The 16373-nt window shown below is 45.6% G+C and overlaps 1 protein-coding gene across 1 annotated transcript in view; it reads right to left on the bottom strand.

Moving 5' to 3' along the window:
* Positions 1-16373, bottom strand: part of UVRAG (UV radiation resistance associated) — a 110296-nt gene that overhangs the window by 29006 nt on the left and 64917 nt on the right. Inside the window, exons 10-12 of the mRNA XM_056858385.1 lie at positions 16225-16312; positions 15277-15337; positions 12842-13007 (exon numbers count right to left, since the gene is read on the bottom strand). Coding sequence (XP_056714363.1) covers positions 12842-13007; positions 15277-15337; positions 16225-16312 — 315 coding nt within the window. The remainder of the gene's footprint in view (positions 1-12841; positions 13008-15276; positions 15338-16224; positions 16313-16373) is intronic.

The raw sequence follows: 16373 nt of genomic DNA, 5'->3' as shown, positions 1-16373 counted from the left end.
TCCCCGCGGCCGCAGAGGGCCTCTAGAGGCCTCTCCCGGCCGGGAGAAGGCGGCGGGGGCGGCAGAGCGCCCTCCCCGCGGCCGCAGAGGGCCTCTAGAGGCCTCTCCCGGCCGGGAGAAGATGGCGGTGGTAAGTTCCCCCCTCCCTCCTCCTTCCCCCCTCTACCGTATTGACCCGCGTATAAGCCGAGGCCGGCTTTTTCAGCCCTTTTTTTGGGCTGAAAAACTCGGCTTATACATGAGTATATACGGTAGGTATGTATCATGACTAGAATCCATTTTAACCAGTAGCCATGAATACCCCTCTCCTCCATGAACATGTCCACTCCCCTCTTAAAGCCTTCCAAGTTGGCAGCAGTGCAGACCACCTTGACGGCCGCGGGAGGGCTGACCACCCTGAATGCAGGGATAGTGTGGATTCCCTAAAGGAGCAGTTCTCAACCTTTTTAGTATGGTGACCCACAAATCCAAAATGACTTGGCATGGTGACCCATCCAGGCCGGCCCAAGGTTTTGTGGTGCTCTAGGCAAACCATGACTTTGGCCCCCATCTAGTTCAGAATTCTACTCTCTGCAGTGACTAACCAGATGTTTTTGAAAAACAAACAAGCATTGCACAAAGGGCGCAGCTGCCCCCACCATGAACCTCAAGCAAGTGGCATTCTGACATCCTGTAGCGTTCGATTTTTCCAATTCAGACCATTTAGAGAGATGATGAACTGAAAATTCCCCAGATCTCAGCTTTGGGTATAATTCACAGCTTCATATCAATCTTTGCTTTATCCTGCCAGAAATGGCTTTCACGTCTTCCAACTTTTGATAATACAATGTTATTTCTGTTTCTCTAGTCAGGTAAGCAGCAAATGAATCGACACCTGTATGAATTTTTCTCTCTTTTATGAAAAAGGGCAAGTATCTTTTTAATTAAACAAGACAATATACAATAGAGAAGTAAAATTATTGAGCTTATACAGACTGTAAATAAACAGGCAAGTACAATTAAAAAAATCCTAACATTATTCTAATGCATATCAAGAACTAGTTGTCTGCTCAAACAAATCAGAATTCAGTCTCTTGTTCATTGCTCTTAAGGAATATCAAATAACCCAAAAGGGTCCCTATGTCTTACCAAGCAGGGGTCCTTCAATCTCTGACTTCTGAGCTTCAGTCCAAGGAAAACTGATTTGGTCTTCACAAGCATGCATAGTTATAGAAAAAACTTATCTATCTGATCAATCTCTGAAGTCACTTATCACGATCATGTGGCTACTTCTAGGTATCTGGTTGGCTATTGTGATAGGCAAAATAAGCACAAACACATCTGTTCACTTCAACAAATACTGATGAGCACATTTCTGAAATAGCTAGGTAGAAGGCCATAAGCTGTCTCATCAAAATTACTTTTTCAGCTAAAATACTTTCTCAGGCCTTTCTCAAGCAAAGGATAACATAACTAACAGGTGTCTCCTTGAACCTGTGACCACCCTCTCCTTCTCCACTAGTCACAGTTTCATAGAAGCATAGAGTCTCCCGTCCAAACTTTGACCAGGGCCAGCCCTGCTTCCGAGCGCTGATGAGATCAGGCAAGCCTGGCCCGTCTGAGTCAAGGAAAAAAACATGCAGAGGTGGTTTGCTGTTGCCTGCCTCTGCTTAGTTTTCCTGGACTTCCTTTGTGGTCTCCCATCCCAGTACCAACCAAGGCTGACCCTGCTTAGCTTCCAAGGTCTGAAGAGATCGGGCTAGCCTGGGCTATCCAGGTCAGGGAAAAAGACATGCAGAGATGGTTTGCTCTTGCCTGCCTTCACATAGCAACACTGGGCTTCCAAATACTAACCAGGGACAGCCCTGCTTAACTTCCAAGATCTAACCAGACTGGGCTAGCCTGGGCTATCCAGGTCTGGGCATAACTGGACGCCTACATTTTATGATAAAGAACTGCTAGAGATATACTAGGCAGCAGCATCAAATTAATTTGTTTCCTACAGCTAAGCAGGTCCTTTCCTGTCCAGAAAGGAGACAGGGAAAAAACCACATAGTGCTGCTCTTGGGATACTAGTAGGGTGGGACCCAACTAAAAATCCCAGCCATTTGGTCATCTCTTCTCTCAGCTTCTGCATGCCAGGCAGATGCTCTTCTATGTGGCCCCTTCCACTTGCCTTATACTGAATCAGACCCTTGGCCCATCAACATCAGTATTGCCTACATAGACTGGCAGCGGTTCTCCAGGGTCATGTCACCTATTTCCAGATCCTTTTAACAGGAGATGCCAGGGATTGAACTTGGGAGCTTTACATGCTGAGCAGATGCTTTACCACTGAGCCATGGCCCCTCCCCGTGGCTGAATCTTCTCTCTGACCTGAACCCACTGGACAAACAAGCTGCTCTCATTCTCTCTCTCTCTCTCTCTCTCTCAGCTTCAGCCCCGTATCTCTTATAATGGGTAAATAAGTAGTAGTAGAATTTGGACCATAGGCCTTCACAAAACACCATCCACAGAGTAGCTCATTAAAAAAAAGAGACATGTACAAGAAAATTAGAAGAAAAGTAGTAGAATTAACATTGATATGAACCACCGAAAACAACATCATTTATGGGATTCTGCTCTAGAGCTAACTAGTATAAAAAGTAAACATAAAGGTCCCCTGTGCAAGCACCGGGTCATTCCTGACCCATGGGGTGACGCCACATCCCCACTTTTACTAGGCAGACTATGTTTACAGGGTGGTTTGCCAGTGCCTTCCCCAGTCATCTTCCCTTTACCCCCAGCAAGCTGGGTACTCATTTTACTGACCTCAGGAAGGATGGAAGGCTGAGTCAACCTTGAGCCTGCTACCTGAAACCGACTTCCGTCGGGATCGAACTCAGGTCGTGAGCAGAGCTTTTGACTGCAGTACTGCAGCTTAACACTGTGCGCCATGGGGCTCCTGCTAACTAGTACAATGGGTAACTAACAGACCCGGTTTATGAGGTTGTTCTAAGGATCAGTGAGAATACTCCAAAATGCTACATAGATGTTAAATATGACCCTCCAGAGGTTGTTAGAGTCTTCCTTCTTGGGCTGGTTTTTAAGGCTGTCCGTAGACCTGCTGGGGTCAGATCAGCCATTGATCTTCTTTGGCTCCCCTCCCCAACTCAATATTTTGTGGCTTTTTTTTACACTTCAGCAGCTTTAGAATACAGAACCCACTCAGAATGTTCAGTTTAGGGGAGGAGAGTAATCTAAATCAAACGCCAGCTCTGCATTAAGATTAATGCAGATTACATAACCTTGTAGGCTATACCTTTAAGCAATTCCTTTACAGCAGCCAAAAAAAGGCATTATTTCTTAGAAAGCCCATTAAAAGCCCAAGGTTAAAAACAGATGTCATTACAGTATAACCAAACTGTCAGGGCCTCGGTTTTTACAATATTTCAACTCTTAATGGGTCACTTCAAGTTGAGGGATATAAAATCACTCCAACCGCTATATATCTAAACTCGCCTTACTTAATAGATCTATAAATTCAAGCTGTCTGCAGAGAAGGAAAATAAAACATACAGTTAAAAAAAAACATGCCACAAGATTACCCGGCACAATGTTGTCTTGAGTAAGGGTACGCATCGCAAGGAATTCGCTTCGGTATCTACCAAGTTACTTTATCCGACTGTAGCAGGATTTGGACTATAAAAGGGATCCAGTTACAATTAACAGCGCAGAGCTCACTCAAGCCAGGCCATAAATGCGCCCTTTTAAAACACACAACGCAATTTGTCACACAATAGTATTTCATTTAAGTTTTGGGGGGAAGGGGAGCTATACATTTGATAGGAGGAGAAAGGGAACCTTCAGCGGGGCGACACAACTTAACAGGGTTCAGCAATTTTACTCTGAGCTCCTTTTGAAGGTAGGCTGACATCACTAAGATAAGACTCGGAACCGTGACCTCTCAGCCCCACGGTTACTTTTCTTGTGATTTCCCCCTATAAACACTAAGGGGGGGGGAATGTTAGTTTAAAAAAAGTTTCAGTACACTAGCTTTAATGAGACACTCTGGAAGGTCAGATTCAGGAGATGTTATCAAGACAATCCAACACAGCCCCAAAATTATCTTTCCTACAATTAAAGGCCTTTCCAGACGAAACTTGCAGGCGTGGCCCCTCAACCAACAAATCAGCTGCCCCTTGCAGTGAGATCTTCGCACCCACAAATCCCCCCCCAAGGATCTGTACCCCTTAAAATGAGCTATGCTTGGTTCTGTGTCTTCTTGCCAGGTGTTGGGAGTGTTTTAAAATAAGGTACAATACACACTAAAGATAGTTTCAGAGGGTAGCTGTGTTAGTCTGAAATAGAAGAGCTAGATTCAAGTCCAGTAGCACCTAAGAGACCACCAAGATTTTCGGGGTCTAAGTTTTTGTGAGTCAAAGCTTCTTTCATCAAGTATCTTACTGGTCTCTAAGATGCTACTGGACTCGAATCTAGCTCTCAGCATTCAGATCCTTCCCTTTCGGATATGGGCTGCAATCAATTGACCAAAGTGCTTACCGTCCACCTTTTCCAAACGACTGGAGGCTGACCTCCCTCTTCCTCTCTCTTTTTTTCCCATGGACCGCGTGTGCTTCATTCTTGGTCACGAGCCATGAATGCGCAGACTAAATACAACAGCCACACATCCTATAGCTATTTCTCACAAGGTTTTCAAAAACGTTTCTCCGCGAGCAGGTCCAATTCCACACCACAACCTGTAACTATGCTACAGCATAACACCAAATTGTTGACGCCTCAGGACTTCAGTCGATGAAACCACCTCAACTTTAAAAAAAATTATTGGTGTAGTCACCTTTGAAGCAAAAACATGAAACCATTTTTTAAAAATAACTTGTGTGTGTTGTATGCCGTCAAGTTGCTTCCGACTCATGGAGACTTTATGAATTAATGACCCCCAAAACGTCCTATCCTCAACTGCCTTGCTTCGGTGTTGCCAACTGAGGGCTGTGGCTTCCTCCCTTGAGTCAAACAACTTGCTTCCCCTTAAAAGCGATGCCCTTTCTTCAAAAGCTAAAAACAAAAATGTTCTCGAACGAAAATATTAAAAACGGAAGATCTAACAGCTGACTTCACCTGAGAAGTATTTAGTGAAGCTGTCGGGACTGACCTTGCTCAAGTGTTTTGCGGGTAACGTCACTACCGTGGCTTTGTTACCATTGCTCAGAATTTTGAGCTCAGAGTTAAGGGAAGTCTGAGAAGAATCCCTCGGGCTGCTGCCGCCATGTTAAAACTATTAGCTACAGATAACCAGGCAATCGTCTTTAAGAGCCGCCATTATTGCAAGTATAAAAGGACGCCTTTTTGGCAACGGCCATCTCCCGTTACTACTGAGCTCACTTCTCTAAGTCTGTCATTTTTTGGCTGGACAGGCGTTTCCCCCTGGCACCCTCGTTTCATGTTGGAGCCTCATGATGATGTTATCGGGCTAATCTCGACCTGCTCAGCATCACGGGACAGCTTCGATATTTGAAAAGGCCCTAATGAGTCTCTGCAGGCTTCCGGGGGGTCAGTCAGATGTTAACCATTAAGGCAAAAAGCAAAAAGGATTAAGGTGCTGTAAAAAAAAACACCCAAAAAATTCCTTCATATATTACTATTATTTTTTCTCCCCTTCAGATACAAGAGATTGCTCTTCCGGGTTTGTGAGTCTAAACATCTTTATATTGCTAAATGCAGTGATTTATGACCTTCTCTGTACTCCAAGAGATCAATCTCATATGTACCAATATGTTAGCAAGTGTTTTTTTCTGAATGTGCGCATACAGTCACCTGCCTTAAATCCTGGCTATTTTTTAGCTTAAGGAACCGATTGATTTTTAACTGCTCCCACCTGGTTCTAATCTGACTTGAAAACATGTGGTTTAGATCCTGATTTCCCTCTAATCAGGCCTTCTGCCTGTATTTCAAGCGGAATTGAAGAAACCCAAGCAGAGAGCCACAAACCCACAACTCTCGCCCCTGGCTGTCAGAGAAAGATGGACGAAAATGTAATGCTTCCAGTTGCGTCTTGAAAAGAATGGTTCTTGCCAGTGGACGGCTCTGGGCATTCAAGGAAAGAATTCAATACCTATACAAAAGTGAGAGCTGCCAGGTAAAAATGGGTAGAACGAGCTTGCGCCTCTTCAACTGGAGGGATTTGGTATTGCGAGAACTCAAATGCAAAGATCGCTAATATATACAGGTTGAGTAACCCTTATCCGGACAGCTTGGGATAAGAAGTGCCCCATATTTCAGATCTTTCTGTATTTTGGAATATTTGCATATGCATAATGAGATATCTTGGGGATGAAACCCAAGTCTAAACACGAAATTAATTTATGTTTCATATACGCTTTATACACATAGCCTGAATGTAATTTTAAACAATATTTTAAATAATTTTGTGTACATTGAAACATCAGAAAGCAAACTAGCGTGCGGTTGAGGGCCTGTGAGTAATGCCAGCATGCTGGTTCAAAAAGTCTGTTTTTTGGGTCAGTCCGGATGTCAGATGTCTGGATAAGGGATACTCAACCTATATATACACATATACATGTAGACAAGCTGGAATGTGTCCAGAGGAGGGCAACAAAGATGGTGAGGGGTCTGGAGACCAAGTCCTATGAGGAAAAGTTGAAGGAGCTAGGTATGTTTAGCCTGAAGAGAAGAAGACTGAGGGGTGATACGATAACCATCTTCAAGTACTTGAAAGGCTGTCATATAGACGAGGATGCCAAGTTGTTTTCTGTTGCCCCAGAAGGTCGGACCAGAACCAACAGGTTGAAATTAAATTGAAAGAGTTTCTGTCTAGACATTAGGAAGAATTTTTTAACAGAGCGGTTTCTCAGTGGAACAGGCTTCCTCGGGAGGTGGTGGGCCCTCCTTCCCTGGAGGTTTTTAAGAAGAGGCTAGATGGCCATCTGTCAGCAATGCTTATTCTATGACCTTAGGCAGATGATGAGAGGGAGGGCATCTTGGCCATCTTCTGGGCATGGAGTAGGGGTCACTGGGGGTGTGAGGGGGGGAGGTAGTTGTGAATTTCCTGCATTGTGCAGGGGGTTGAACAAGATGACCCTGGTGGTCCCTTCTGATTCTATGATTCTACACACACACACACACACACACACACACACACACTTCCATCTGCTGCCCCAAGATTTCTGCAGTACCATGAAGCTGCCTTATACTGAATAAGACCACTGGTCCATCAAGGTCAGGTTCTATTCCCGGCATCTCCAGTTTAAGGGACTAGGCAGGTAGGTGATGTGAAAAATCTTGTTGGTCTCTAAGGTGCTACTGGACTCAAATCTAGCTCTTCTACTGGATAACTGGTACATGGCTACCCTCCTGAAACTATATATACAACAATCAGCGTTTAAAATATGGTAATGTACACATATGAATGATAAACAATTATAAAGTGGTTGAATTCTGGGGGCCTCAGCCAATCGACCTAATTGCCCATGAAGCCTGGGAAAACACCAGCCTGCTTCGAGTTTACAAGAGAACGGATATAGCTGGGATATCTAATCCTTGGAAGGTCACCGAGGTTAAAACCACTTAAGCACCAAATTTAAGCTCACTTGAAAATTGCTCTAATTCCTGATTAGCTGTTCTGATACGGTGAGCGATTGCTCAGATTATGGAAGAATTTTACAAACCAGCGTTAAGTAAGCCACAGACGTTATTTCTGGCTTGATATATTATACGTGCCCTCAAGCCAGTTCTGCTGAAGCATACCGTTTTGCTCCCAAGAGATTTCAGAACTACTGAGGGTTAACTAAAGCACATTATTGTTTTAGCCTTTTTCGAAAGACTTGGGTTTCAAAGGGACCTTCTAAACAGGGACATGACGAACTTGAATCAATTTGTACAAAGAAGGATTTCCACAGGTATGCTATGTAAGTGTAGTGTGCTGCACACCCCTCCAGCAGCACAGTGGGAGAGGAGGAGGAAATTGTCATGAACTCTGACACACACGAAGGGACGTGTCTGTTTCCAGACTGTGAACACGCAGCCAGATGTTTGTGCCACCATGCACATACAGTTGAGTATCCCTTATCTGAAAATCCGAAATGATCCAAAATCCCGAAACTTTCTGAGCGCCGACATGACGCCACCTGACCTCATGTGAAGGGTCGTAGGTGCCCAATGAACAATTTATTCAGCGTCCCCAACGGAGACAATGAGGAAATTGAAATTGTTCAAGACTTTCTATTCCTTGGCTCCATCATCAACCAAAAGGGAGACTGCAGCCAAGAAATCGGAAGGAGATTGAGACTGGGAAGGGCAGCTATGAAGGAGCGAAAAGATTCTGAAGTGTAAGGATGTGTCTCTGGCCACCAAGATTAAGTTAATTCATGCCATCATATTCCCTACTACTATGTATGGATGTGAAAGCTGGACATTGAAGAAAGCTGATAGTAAGAAAGTATATTCCTTTGAAATGTGGTGTTGGAGGAGAGTGTTACGGATACCGTGGACTGCCAAAAAAACAAACAAACAGTGGGTTATAGATCAAATAAAGCCTGAACTGACCCTAGAAGCTCAAATTACTAAACTGAGGCTATCATATTTTGGTCACATTATGAAAAGACAAGAGTCACTAGAAAAGACAGTCATGCTAGGAAAAGTTGAGGGCAGCAGGAAAAGAGGAAGACCCAACAAAAGATGGATTGACTCAATATAGGAAGCCACTGCCCTCAGTTTGCAAGACCTGAGCAAGGCTGTCAAAGATAGGACGTTTTGGAGGACTTTGATTCATAGGGTCGCCGTGTCAGAAGCAACTTGACGGCACTTAACACACACAACAGAGAATTGCTTATCAGTAGCGTATAAATTCAGAGTCAGGAATGATGGTGATGCCAAACAACCACAGATTGTCCCACATGGGTGGCTGAGATCGTGACACCTTTGCTTAATGATGGTTCGATGTAAACAAACTGTTTCATGCACAAAATTATTAACAATATTGTATAAAATTACCTTCAGCCTATGTGTATAAGGTCTATATAAAACAGAAATGAATTTTGTGTTTAGACATGGGTCCCATCTCCATGATATCTCATTAAGCAGGGGGTTGGACTAGATGGCCTGCATGGCCCCTTCCAGCTCTATCATGCTATGATTCTAGTAAAGGCATCCCAGCAAATTCAGAAAAGGGGGTCTGAAGATATTACGGGTCCAGTTAGACTGTGCGGAAAGTACGGTGTCAAAAGCCCCTCTCCAAGTCTAGTTCTAGTGGCTCTTAAAAAAAAAAAAAAGTTGACAGACATATAAAACGCAGAACACACAGCGAGTCTGTTGGGTGTTACCTGCTCTTCAGTCCAAATCCAGACTAATAAAATTATTACATGCAAGAACTGGTGACATGGTTATGAAAGCCATGTGGATTGAAGCCATACTGAAAGGGGGGGAAAGGATTTTACGTCATGCTTCTGTTTCTCTGAGCAGTGCCTGAATTCTTAAATTTGTTATAATTTGCCAGCTTTTTAGGATATAAGAGGAGATTAAAGTGAAAAAAAGATTGGAGAGAGAGAAAGAGAGAGATGCATGCTCATGTAAGTTTGATGACTACGCAACTCAACACTGCAGTATGTAGTGGTCAGAGTACAGTATGTAGTGCTCAGACCTAGATTCTGGGAGACCCAAGTTCGAATCCCCAGTTCTGCCATGGAAGCTTGCCTTGGGCCAATCACACACTCTAAGCCAAACCTACCTCACAGGGTTGTTGTGAGAATGAAATGGGGGAGAGACGAATGATGAGGCCGCTTTGGGTCCTCATTGGGGAGAAAAGCAGAGTATAAATGAAGTAAATAAGTGATATAAATTCTATGGGGAAATGGCATGTACACATGACCACATTTTGCCATGGGATGGCAGTTTTTGAACTACAGATGCTCTGTGGACCTTCTGTAGAAGCCTAATCCGCAGACAAGAAACAAATCCTAACTCACTGGAGAGCGCCGGACTCATTCTCATGATGAACAAACCAGTTTATAACTATGTTTAGCTTGAAGAGGAGAAGACTGAGAGGGGATATGATAACCATCTTCAAGTACTTGAAGGGCTGTCACATAGAGGAGGGTGCAGAGTTATTTTTCTGTTGCCCCAGAAGGTCGGACCAGAACCAACGGGTTGAAACTAAATCAAAAGAGTTTCCGTCTAGACATAGGAAGAATTTTCTGACATTTAGAGCAGTTCCTCAGTGGAACAGGCTTCTTCGGGAGGTGGTAAGCTCTCCTTCCCTGGAGGTTTTTAAGCAGAGGCTAGATGGCCATCTGTCAGCAATGCCGATTCTATGACCTTAGGCAGTTCATGAGAGGGAGGGCATCTTGGCCATCTTCTGGGCATGGAGTAGGGGTCACTGGGGTGTGTGGGGGAGGTAGTTGTGAATTTCCTGCATTGTGCAGGGGGTTGAACTAGATGACCCTGGTGATCCCTTCCAATTCTATGATTCTAGGACATCAGGATGTAGTCATTTCACACTATTCATTTCAATCAGGTGGGCATCAATACAAAAAACCACAGCAAACCTAGTTCTAAACTTGCCACAATCTCTACCAATGTATTTTGATTTACTAACAATCCCACGATACAGACGATTATTTATGTTGGCTGGACTAAATGCCATTCCATCAGGGGAGGTGATCGGTTGTTTAAATAGGGTACCATACCGCCGCTAGACAAAGCTAGAGACAGACGGATAAAGCCTTTTATCTAGGAATCTGTTTGTGAACTGGATAATTTGAGGGTTCTTTTAGAAGGGGTGGTTTTAATACTGCACTGGCAGTTGCCAAGTTTTTATCTCAGTCAATCAAGATTAAAAAATACTAATTTCCTTACTGTTTATCTAGAATGGATGGATGGATGGATGATCTTACTGTGACATTGGCCATATGAACAGTATCATTAAAGTAAGTAAAACACAGCAAACCCTGCCAGCTATTCTCTGATTTTCCCCAGTCTTCAGGTCTCCATTCTATAGGCCGGTACATACTACTATACACAATCTTTGCTGCAGTCACACTCAAGGATAGAAGAATTACCTTCAGCAATGATGACCGGAGAAGAGATTGGCTCTGGACCCCTACGCATCATACCACAAAACTATAATTGTGTGCATGTGTTTGATGTGCTATGAAGTCGCTTCCAACATTGCGACCCTATGAATTAATTACTTCCAAAATGTCCTCTCGTTAACAGCCTTGCTCAGGTCCCACAAATTGAGGGCCGTGGCTTCCTTAGCTGAGTCACCCCATCTCTTGTTGGGTCTTCCTCTTTCCCTGCTGCCCTCAACTTTTCCTAGCATGACTGTCTTTTCCAGTGACTCTTGTCTTCTCGTAATGTGACCAAAGTACGATAGCCTCAGTTTTAGTCATTTTAGTTTCTAGGGAGAGTCCAAGCTCGATCTGATCTAGAACCCTTATTTGCCTTTCTGGTGAGCCACGGTATCCTTAACACTCTCCTCCAGCCTATAATTTACTCAGCATCAATACCATACCTCTAAGGACGGCAAGTGTGAGCAGATGATCGCTTAGGGTTGTTGCACCCATTTCCAGCTTTATGGACATTCACAGAACAGTTTACAAAGTCAGCTTCGTAAACTAGCAAGGAGACTCAAGAGGGGGAAAATACCCCTATCCACTAGTGGCAGGGATATATTCTTAAGTAAACTTTCTCTATTTTATGAGGAGTTATTAAAAGGAAATACGGCAGAAATGGGTTTGTAAAGCCCTTGATGAAAAGGCCTCCTCCTCCCAAGGCAAACGCAGAGAAGGAGACTGAGTAATGTATGAAAGAACTTAGCCTTGTTATATAACATCAACAGGCCTGAAGCATAAAAAATGGAAGTCGGGCTCGCCGTCAACTCGATCATGAATCGCCCATTAAGGTATCCTAAAAGCGTCGGCCCAAGATCCAAGTAGGCCTTAAGCTGGCCAGTAGCAGACAGTAATTCATACCATATTTCATATTGGTAGTTGGGGGGGAGTTTGCAAGAGACAGACCCCCACTGCTGTCTCCTGCTAGCTTTATTGCCCGCTTCCAGCACGGCCGTCAGCCTGCAAATATTTTACTTTGAGGCCGTTGGCCAGCCACCCGCACCACCCGAGTACCAGCTGCTGCAGACCAAAACGTGGCGAAGCCACAGAGAGTCTCTTGCTACACTAGCCAAAGCACCGTTCACAAATCTGGCCCCCCTTATCCTGCTATGGCAGGGGGCCTCAACCTTTCTGTGCCTGCGGGTTCCAAACACCTTTGGAATCTTGAGAAGGGGTAGAATCATAGAATCGCAGAGTTGGAAGGGACCATAAAGACCATCTAGTCCAACCCCCTGCTGAATGCAGGATCAGCCCAGAGCATCCTTCAAACTTTAAGCAAGTGGCTCAGATAAGAACGCCCTCAAAACTCCTCAAAGAGCTAATGGGACCATGGGATTTGACCTCTGGTCCAATGAACGTATCCTTCAAAATTTAAGCAAGTGGCTCAGGTGAGAGCGTCCTCAAAAATCCTCAAAGAGCCAATGGGACCAAACTGTATTCAAACCCAGACTCTGCTGCGCTGGCTTCATTGAAGTGTGTCTAATTTTTAAAAATGCAACAAAGCCCTTTCCTCAAACCACAATTACGCAGTGGAATCGGCTACAGCATGAGGCAACAGACCCACCGAATGGGGAGGGGGCACCACCATGCAACCCCGACAGCTGACAGGAGACACAGCAAATGGAAGACTCTGCACGCAACTCGTGAGCATGCTTATGAAGCCCTCAATTCACACTTAAAAAAAACCTGTCTGAATATTAGCACCACAAACACAAAAAGATTTAACGTTCGCTTACTCTCTTTCCTTCTCCGTCAGCTTGTCGTTGATATTATCTTTGATTGCAGACCTGGAGCCCTTGTGGATGATCGGATACCTGAGTGGCACTTGCAGGAAGAAGGAAATCATGGAGACCAGGTGAGCCGTGTAGCCCAGGGCGACAGCAATGCTCCCATCATCCTTTGCTGTACAGGAAGAAGAAGAGTTGGTTTTTATACCCCAATTTTCTCTACCTTGAAGGAGTCTCAAAGCAGCTTACAATCCCCTTCCTCTCCCCACAACAGACACCTTGTGAGGTAGGTGGGGCTAAGAGTTTGGAGAGAACTGTGATTGGCCCAAGGTCACCCAGCCGGCTTTATGTGGAGGAGTGGGGAAACCAACCCGGTTCACCAGATTAGAGTCTGCCGCTCATGTGGAGGAGTGGGAAATCTGTCCCGAAACGAGCCCCTCCGGGAGCCGCCCGGGCAGTGCTCAGCCCCCACCAGAGTCCCCGGCAAGGAGTCCACCCACCGCGGGGGCGACGGAGCGGAGCGACAGAGGGGCCAACCCCTCCGGGGGCTGGCCCTGTGGCGGCGCCTCACCTCTTTCTTTTCCCCCAGGCTCCCGGCAAGATGGCAAGAGAGAGGGCCCTCCAGGAATCGGCGAGGTCAGCCGCCAAGCCCCAGCGACGGACGCGGCCGGAATGACGTGCGCCGCCGAGCCCCGCCCCACTCATCAGCTGGGCTTCGGCCAGGCATGGGCGGGGAACAGCTTGCCAGCAGGTGGCTCCAAGTTTACCCCGGGGCAGGGCCATCCGCCCTTATTTGGGCCTTCCGGGGCGGGGCGGGGGGAGGTCAGGGGCGGGACCTCTCTGGCCTGGGGGGGGGATATAAGGCCAGAGAGGAGACTTGGCTGGGGAGGATGGCAGCAAGAGGTTGGAGAGGCTGAGCTGACTCTCGACAACCTGGCTGCGTCCGAGGGGGAGGCAAGCTCCGATTATACCTCGGACTGGTCTGAGGCCGAGGAGGCTCCTCCTGTCAGACCCTCCCCCAGGGCAGAGACCCCGAGGGTGACAGCGGCGCCAGGGAGGCGTGACAAAATCAAACCCGGTTCATGGCATTTTCAGTTAAAAAGATAAAGTTAAACGCGAAAGTCATTAACTGCTTTCCCCCCCCACTCACAGTTACTATGTATGAGGGGTGTTGTAGTCTTTGGGGTGCATAAGCAGCAGAAGAGCTGGTTTTTATATGCCGACTTTCTCTACCTCTTAAAGAAGTATCAAACCAGCTTACAATCGCCTTCCCCTCCCCAAAACAGACACCCTATGAGGTAGGTGGGGCTGAGAGAGCTCTAAGAGAGCTGTGACTAGCCCAAGGTAACCCAGAAGGCTTCATGTGGAGGCGTGGGGAATCGAACCTGGTTCTCCTGATTAGAGCCCGCCGCTCTTTAACCACGACACCACAGAGCTGGAGGTCACTCCCAAGAGCAGGTCACCAGCAAGTTCTTGATCAGCTTCTTCCCTTACTCATAAGTCCCTTGATCTCCCACCCCTAAATTTTTCTTCATGTGACAATTAAGAACATAGTAGGTGATGTGAAAGATCTCCGCTTAAGACCCTGGAGAGCGGCTGCCGGTCCAAGTAGACAATACTGACTTTGATGGACCGATGGTCTGATTCAGTAGAAGGCAGCTTCATGTGCATTTTTAAAAAATCTATCAAAAACCAAACAAATTTGGGCAGTCCACTGACAAACAGCCACGTTCTGCACTCTCTCTGCTTCTCGATTCCATGCCAAAGATTTGCCTTGTTCAACTGTTTCCCAGGCCATACCTTGCTCCTGCTGCCACAGAATCACAGAGTTGGAAGGGGCCATACAGGCCATCTAGTCCAATCCCTAGTCTGGCAAAGATGAGCTAGAGTGCATTGAAGCATAAAATTATTTACTACCTAAAGCAGGGGTCCCCAACATGGTGCCCACTGAAATCTTTCCTGGTGTTTGCCAAGTGTTTTTAGAAAGTGGGCGGGGCCAGATGGGGCTATTGGCCACTGACTATTTAATTGGCTGTGCAGACTTTTAAAAATGTTGCGTTGGCAGCAGCTGCCACTACAACATAAGGATGATCACAGTATGACTGAAGTTAAGCTGCGGCAGCCATTTTGTGGTTAGTTCCACCTCCTGTGGCAGCCGTTTTGTGATTGGCTCCACCTCCTGTAGCAGCCGTTTTGTGGCTGTGGCCACAGTGCCATGTCAGAATTCCAAAGGAGCCCACAGGCTCAAAAAGAATTGGGACCCCTGACCTAAGCGGTGTTTATGAAAACTGAAAATACATCATGAAATTGTCGGGGAGCTTCTGTTCAAAATCTCAGGAAGCATCTGCATTTATTTCCGCCGATTCTGGCATCTGGGTTACTCCATCAGCATGTTTACACAGGTCAATGGGATACCGATGAAAACAGGTTAAACGCCCAATTACCTTGAAAGTCTTCAGAATTGGGCAACTTCACTCCACAGATAAAATAATCCTTTTGGTCATTCTGTGGATTTAATAACAGAAAGTAAAACGGGATCAGAGCCACTCTGGAAGAAAAAAACCCGAAGCCGTAGACAACAGGATCTAAAGTGCCACCGGTAATGAAAGACGAAGGGTCTCTGAACAGCGAGATACGAGTCCAGCAGCACCTTAGAGGCCAACAAGATTTTTGAGGTATGAGCTTTCGAGAGTTTTCTATGCTGCCTCCTGTTTGAGCCTGCTTTTTTTCATAGGCCTGCTACTGAAGATAGCTAGAAACTTAGTGTCAGGCTTTTTCTGCGTACAAACCACCTACTCTGCCACTGTGTGTGTGTGGGGTGTGTGTGTGTGTGTGTGTACACACAGTCATGGGACTTGCAAGGACTTGTGGGGGACATGTCATTTCCCCCTCCCTCCCTTTCGCTTCCCTGACAGCCCCCATAGTTGCTCTACTTTTCCAGCTTCTTTCTATCCTTCCAATCTTTTACCTTTTATCTGCCCATCCCCCATCTTCAGCTATATTTAATATTTACTTACTTTATTTACACCCCACCTTTTTCCACAAAGGCAACCCAAAGCTCACATCTTTCTTTTGCCCCCCAGCCTAGAAAGGGCCCTTCCCCTTCCCCCTGCCTTTAGTGACAGAAACCAACACTTGAAGGCTAGCAATACTACATGGTTGCCTAGCAACAGCTGCTTCTATTATTTTGAGGGTTTTTTTTTTGTTTTTTTAAGATTTCAGATTTCTCTGCCAACCTGTAACATTTTTCAGGTTTGTGGAAAGGCGTGCCTCATCTTTTCACAGCTCCGATCTCTGGATTTAAGTATACACCGATTTGGCTGCGCTGAGCATCAGATCTATCGATACATGTGTTCCCAAAGCAGGTACATTTAAGACAGTCAGGAACTTACCAAATCAATGGGGTAAATGTAGGAAAGCTCTGACAGTAACTGCCTGCATCTGATGGTCAGCTGTGCATTGGTCTTCAAGAACTGCTCTCTTGGTAGGGAGAAAAACAAAAAAAGAAAAAGTTACCCACCTACAATTACCTGAAATGATG

Source organism: Euleptes europaea, chromosome 12, assembly GCF_029931775.1.
Source record: "Euleptes europaea isolate rEulEur1 chromosome 12, rEulEur1.hap1, whole genome shotgun sequence".
NCBI lineage: Eukaryota > Metazoa > Chordata > Lepidosauria > Squamata > Sphaerodactylidae > Euleptes > Euleptes europaea.
Note: the sequence above shows the minus strand (reverse complement) of the source record. Positions and strands in the feature narration are given on the sequence as shown.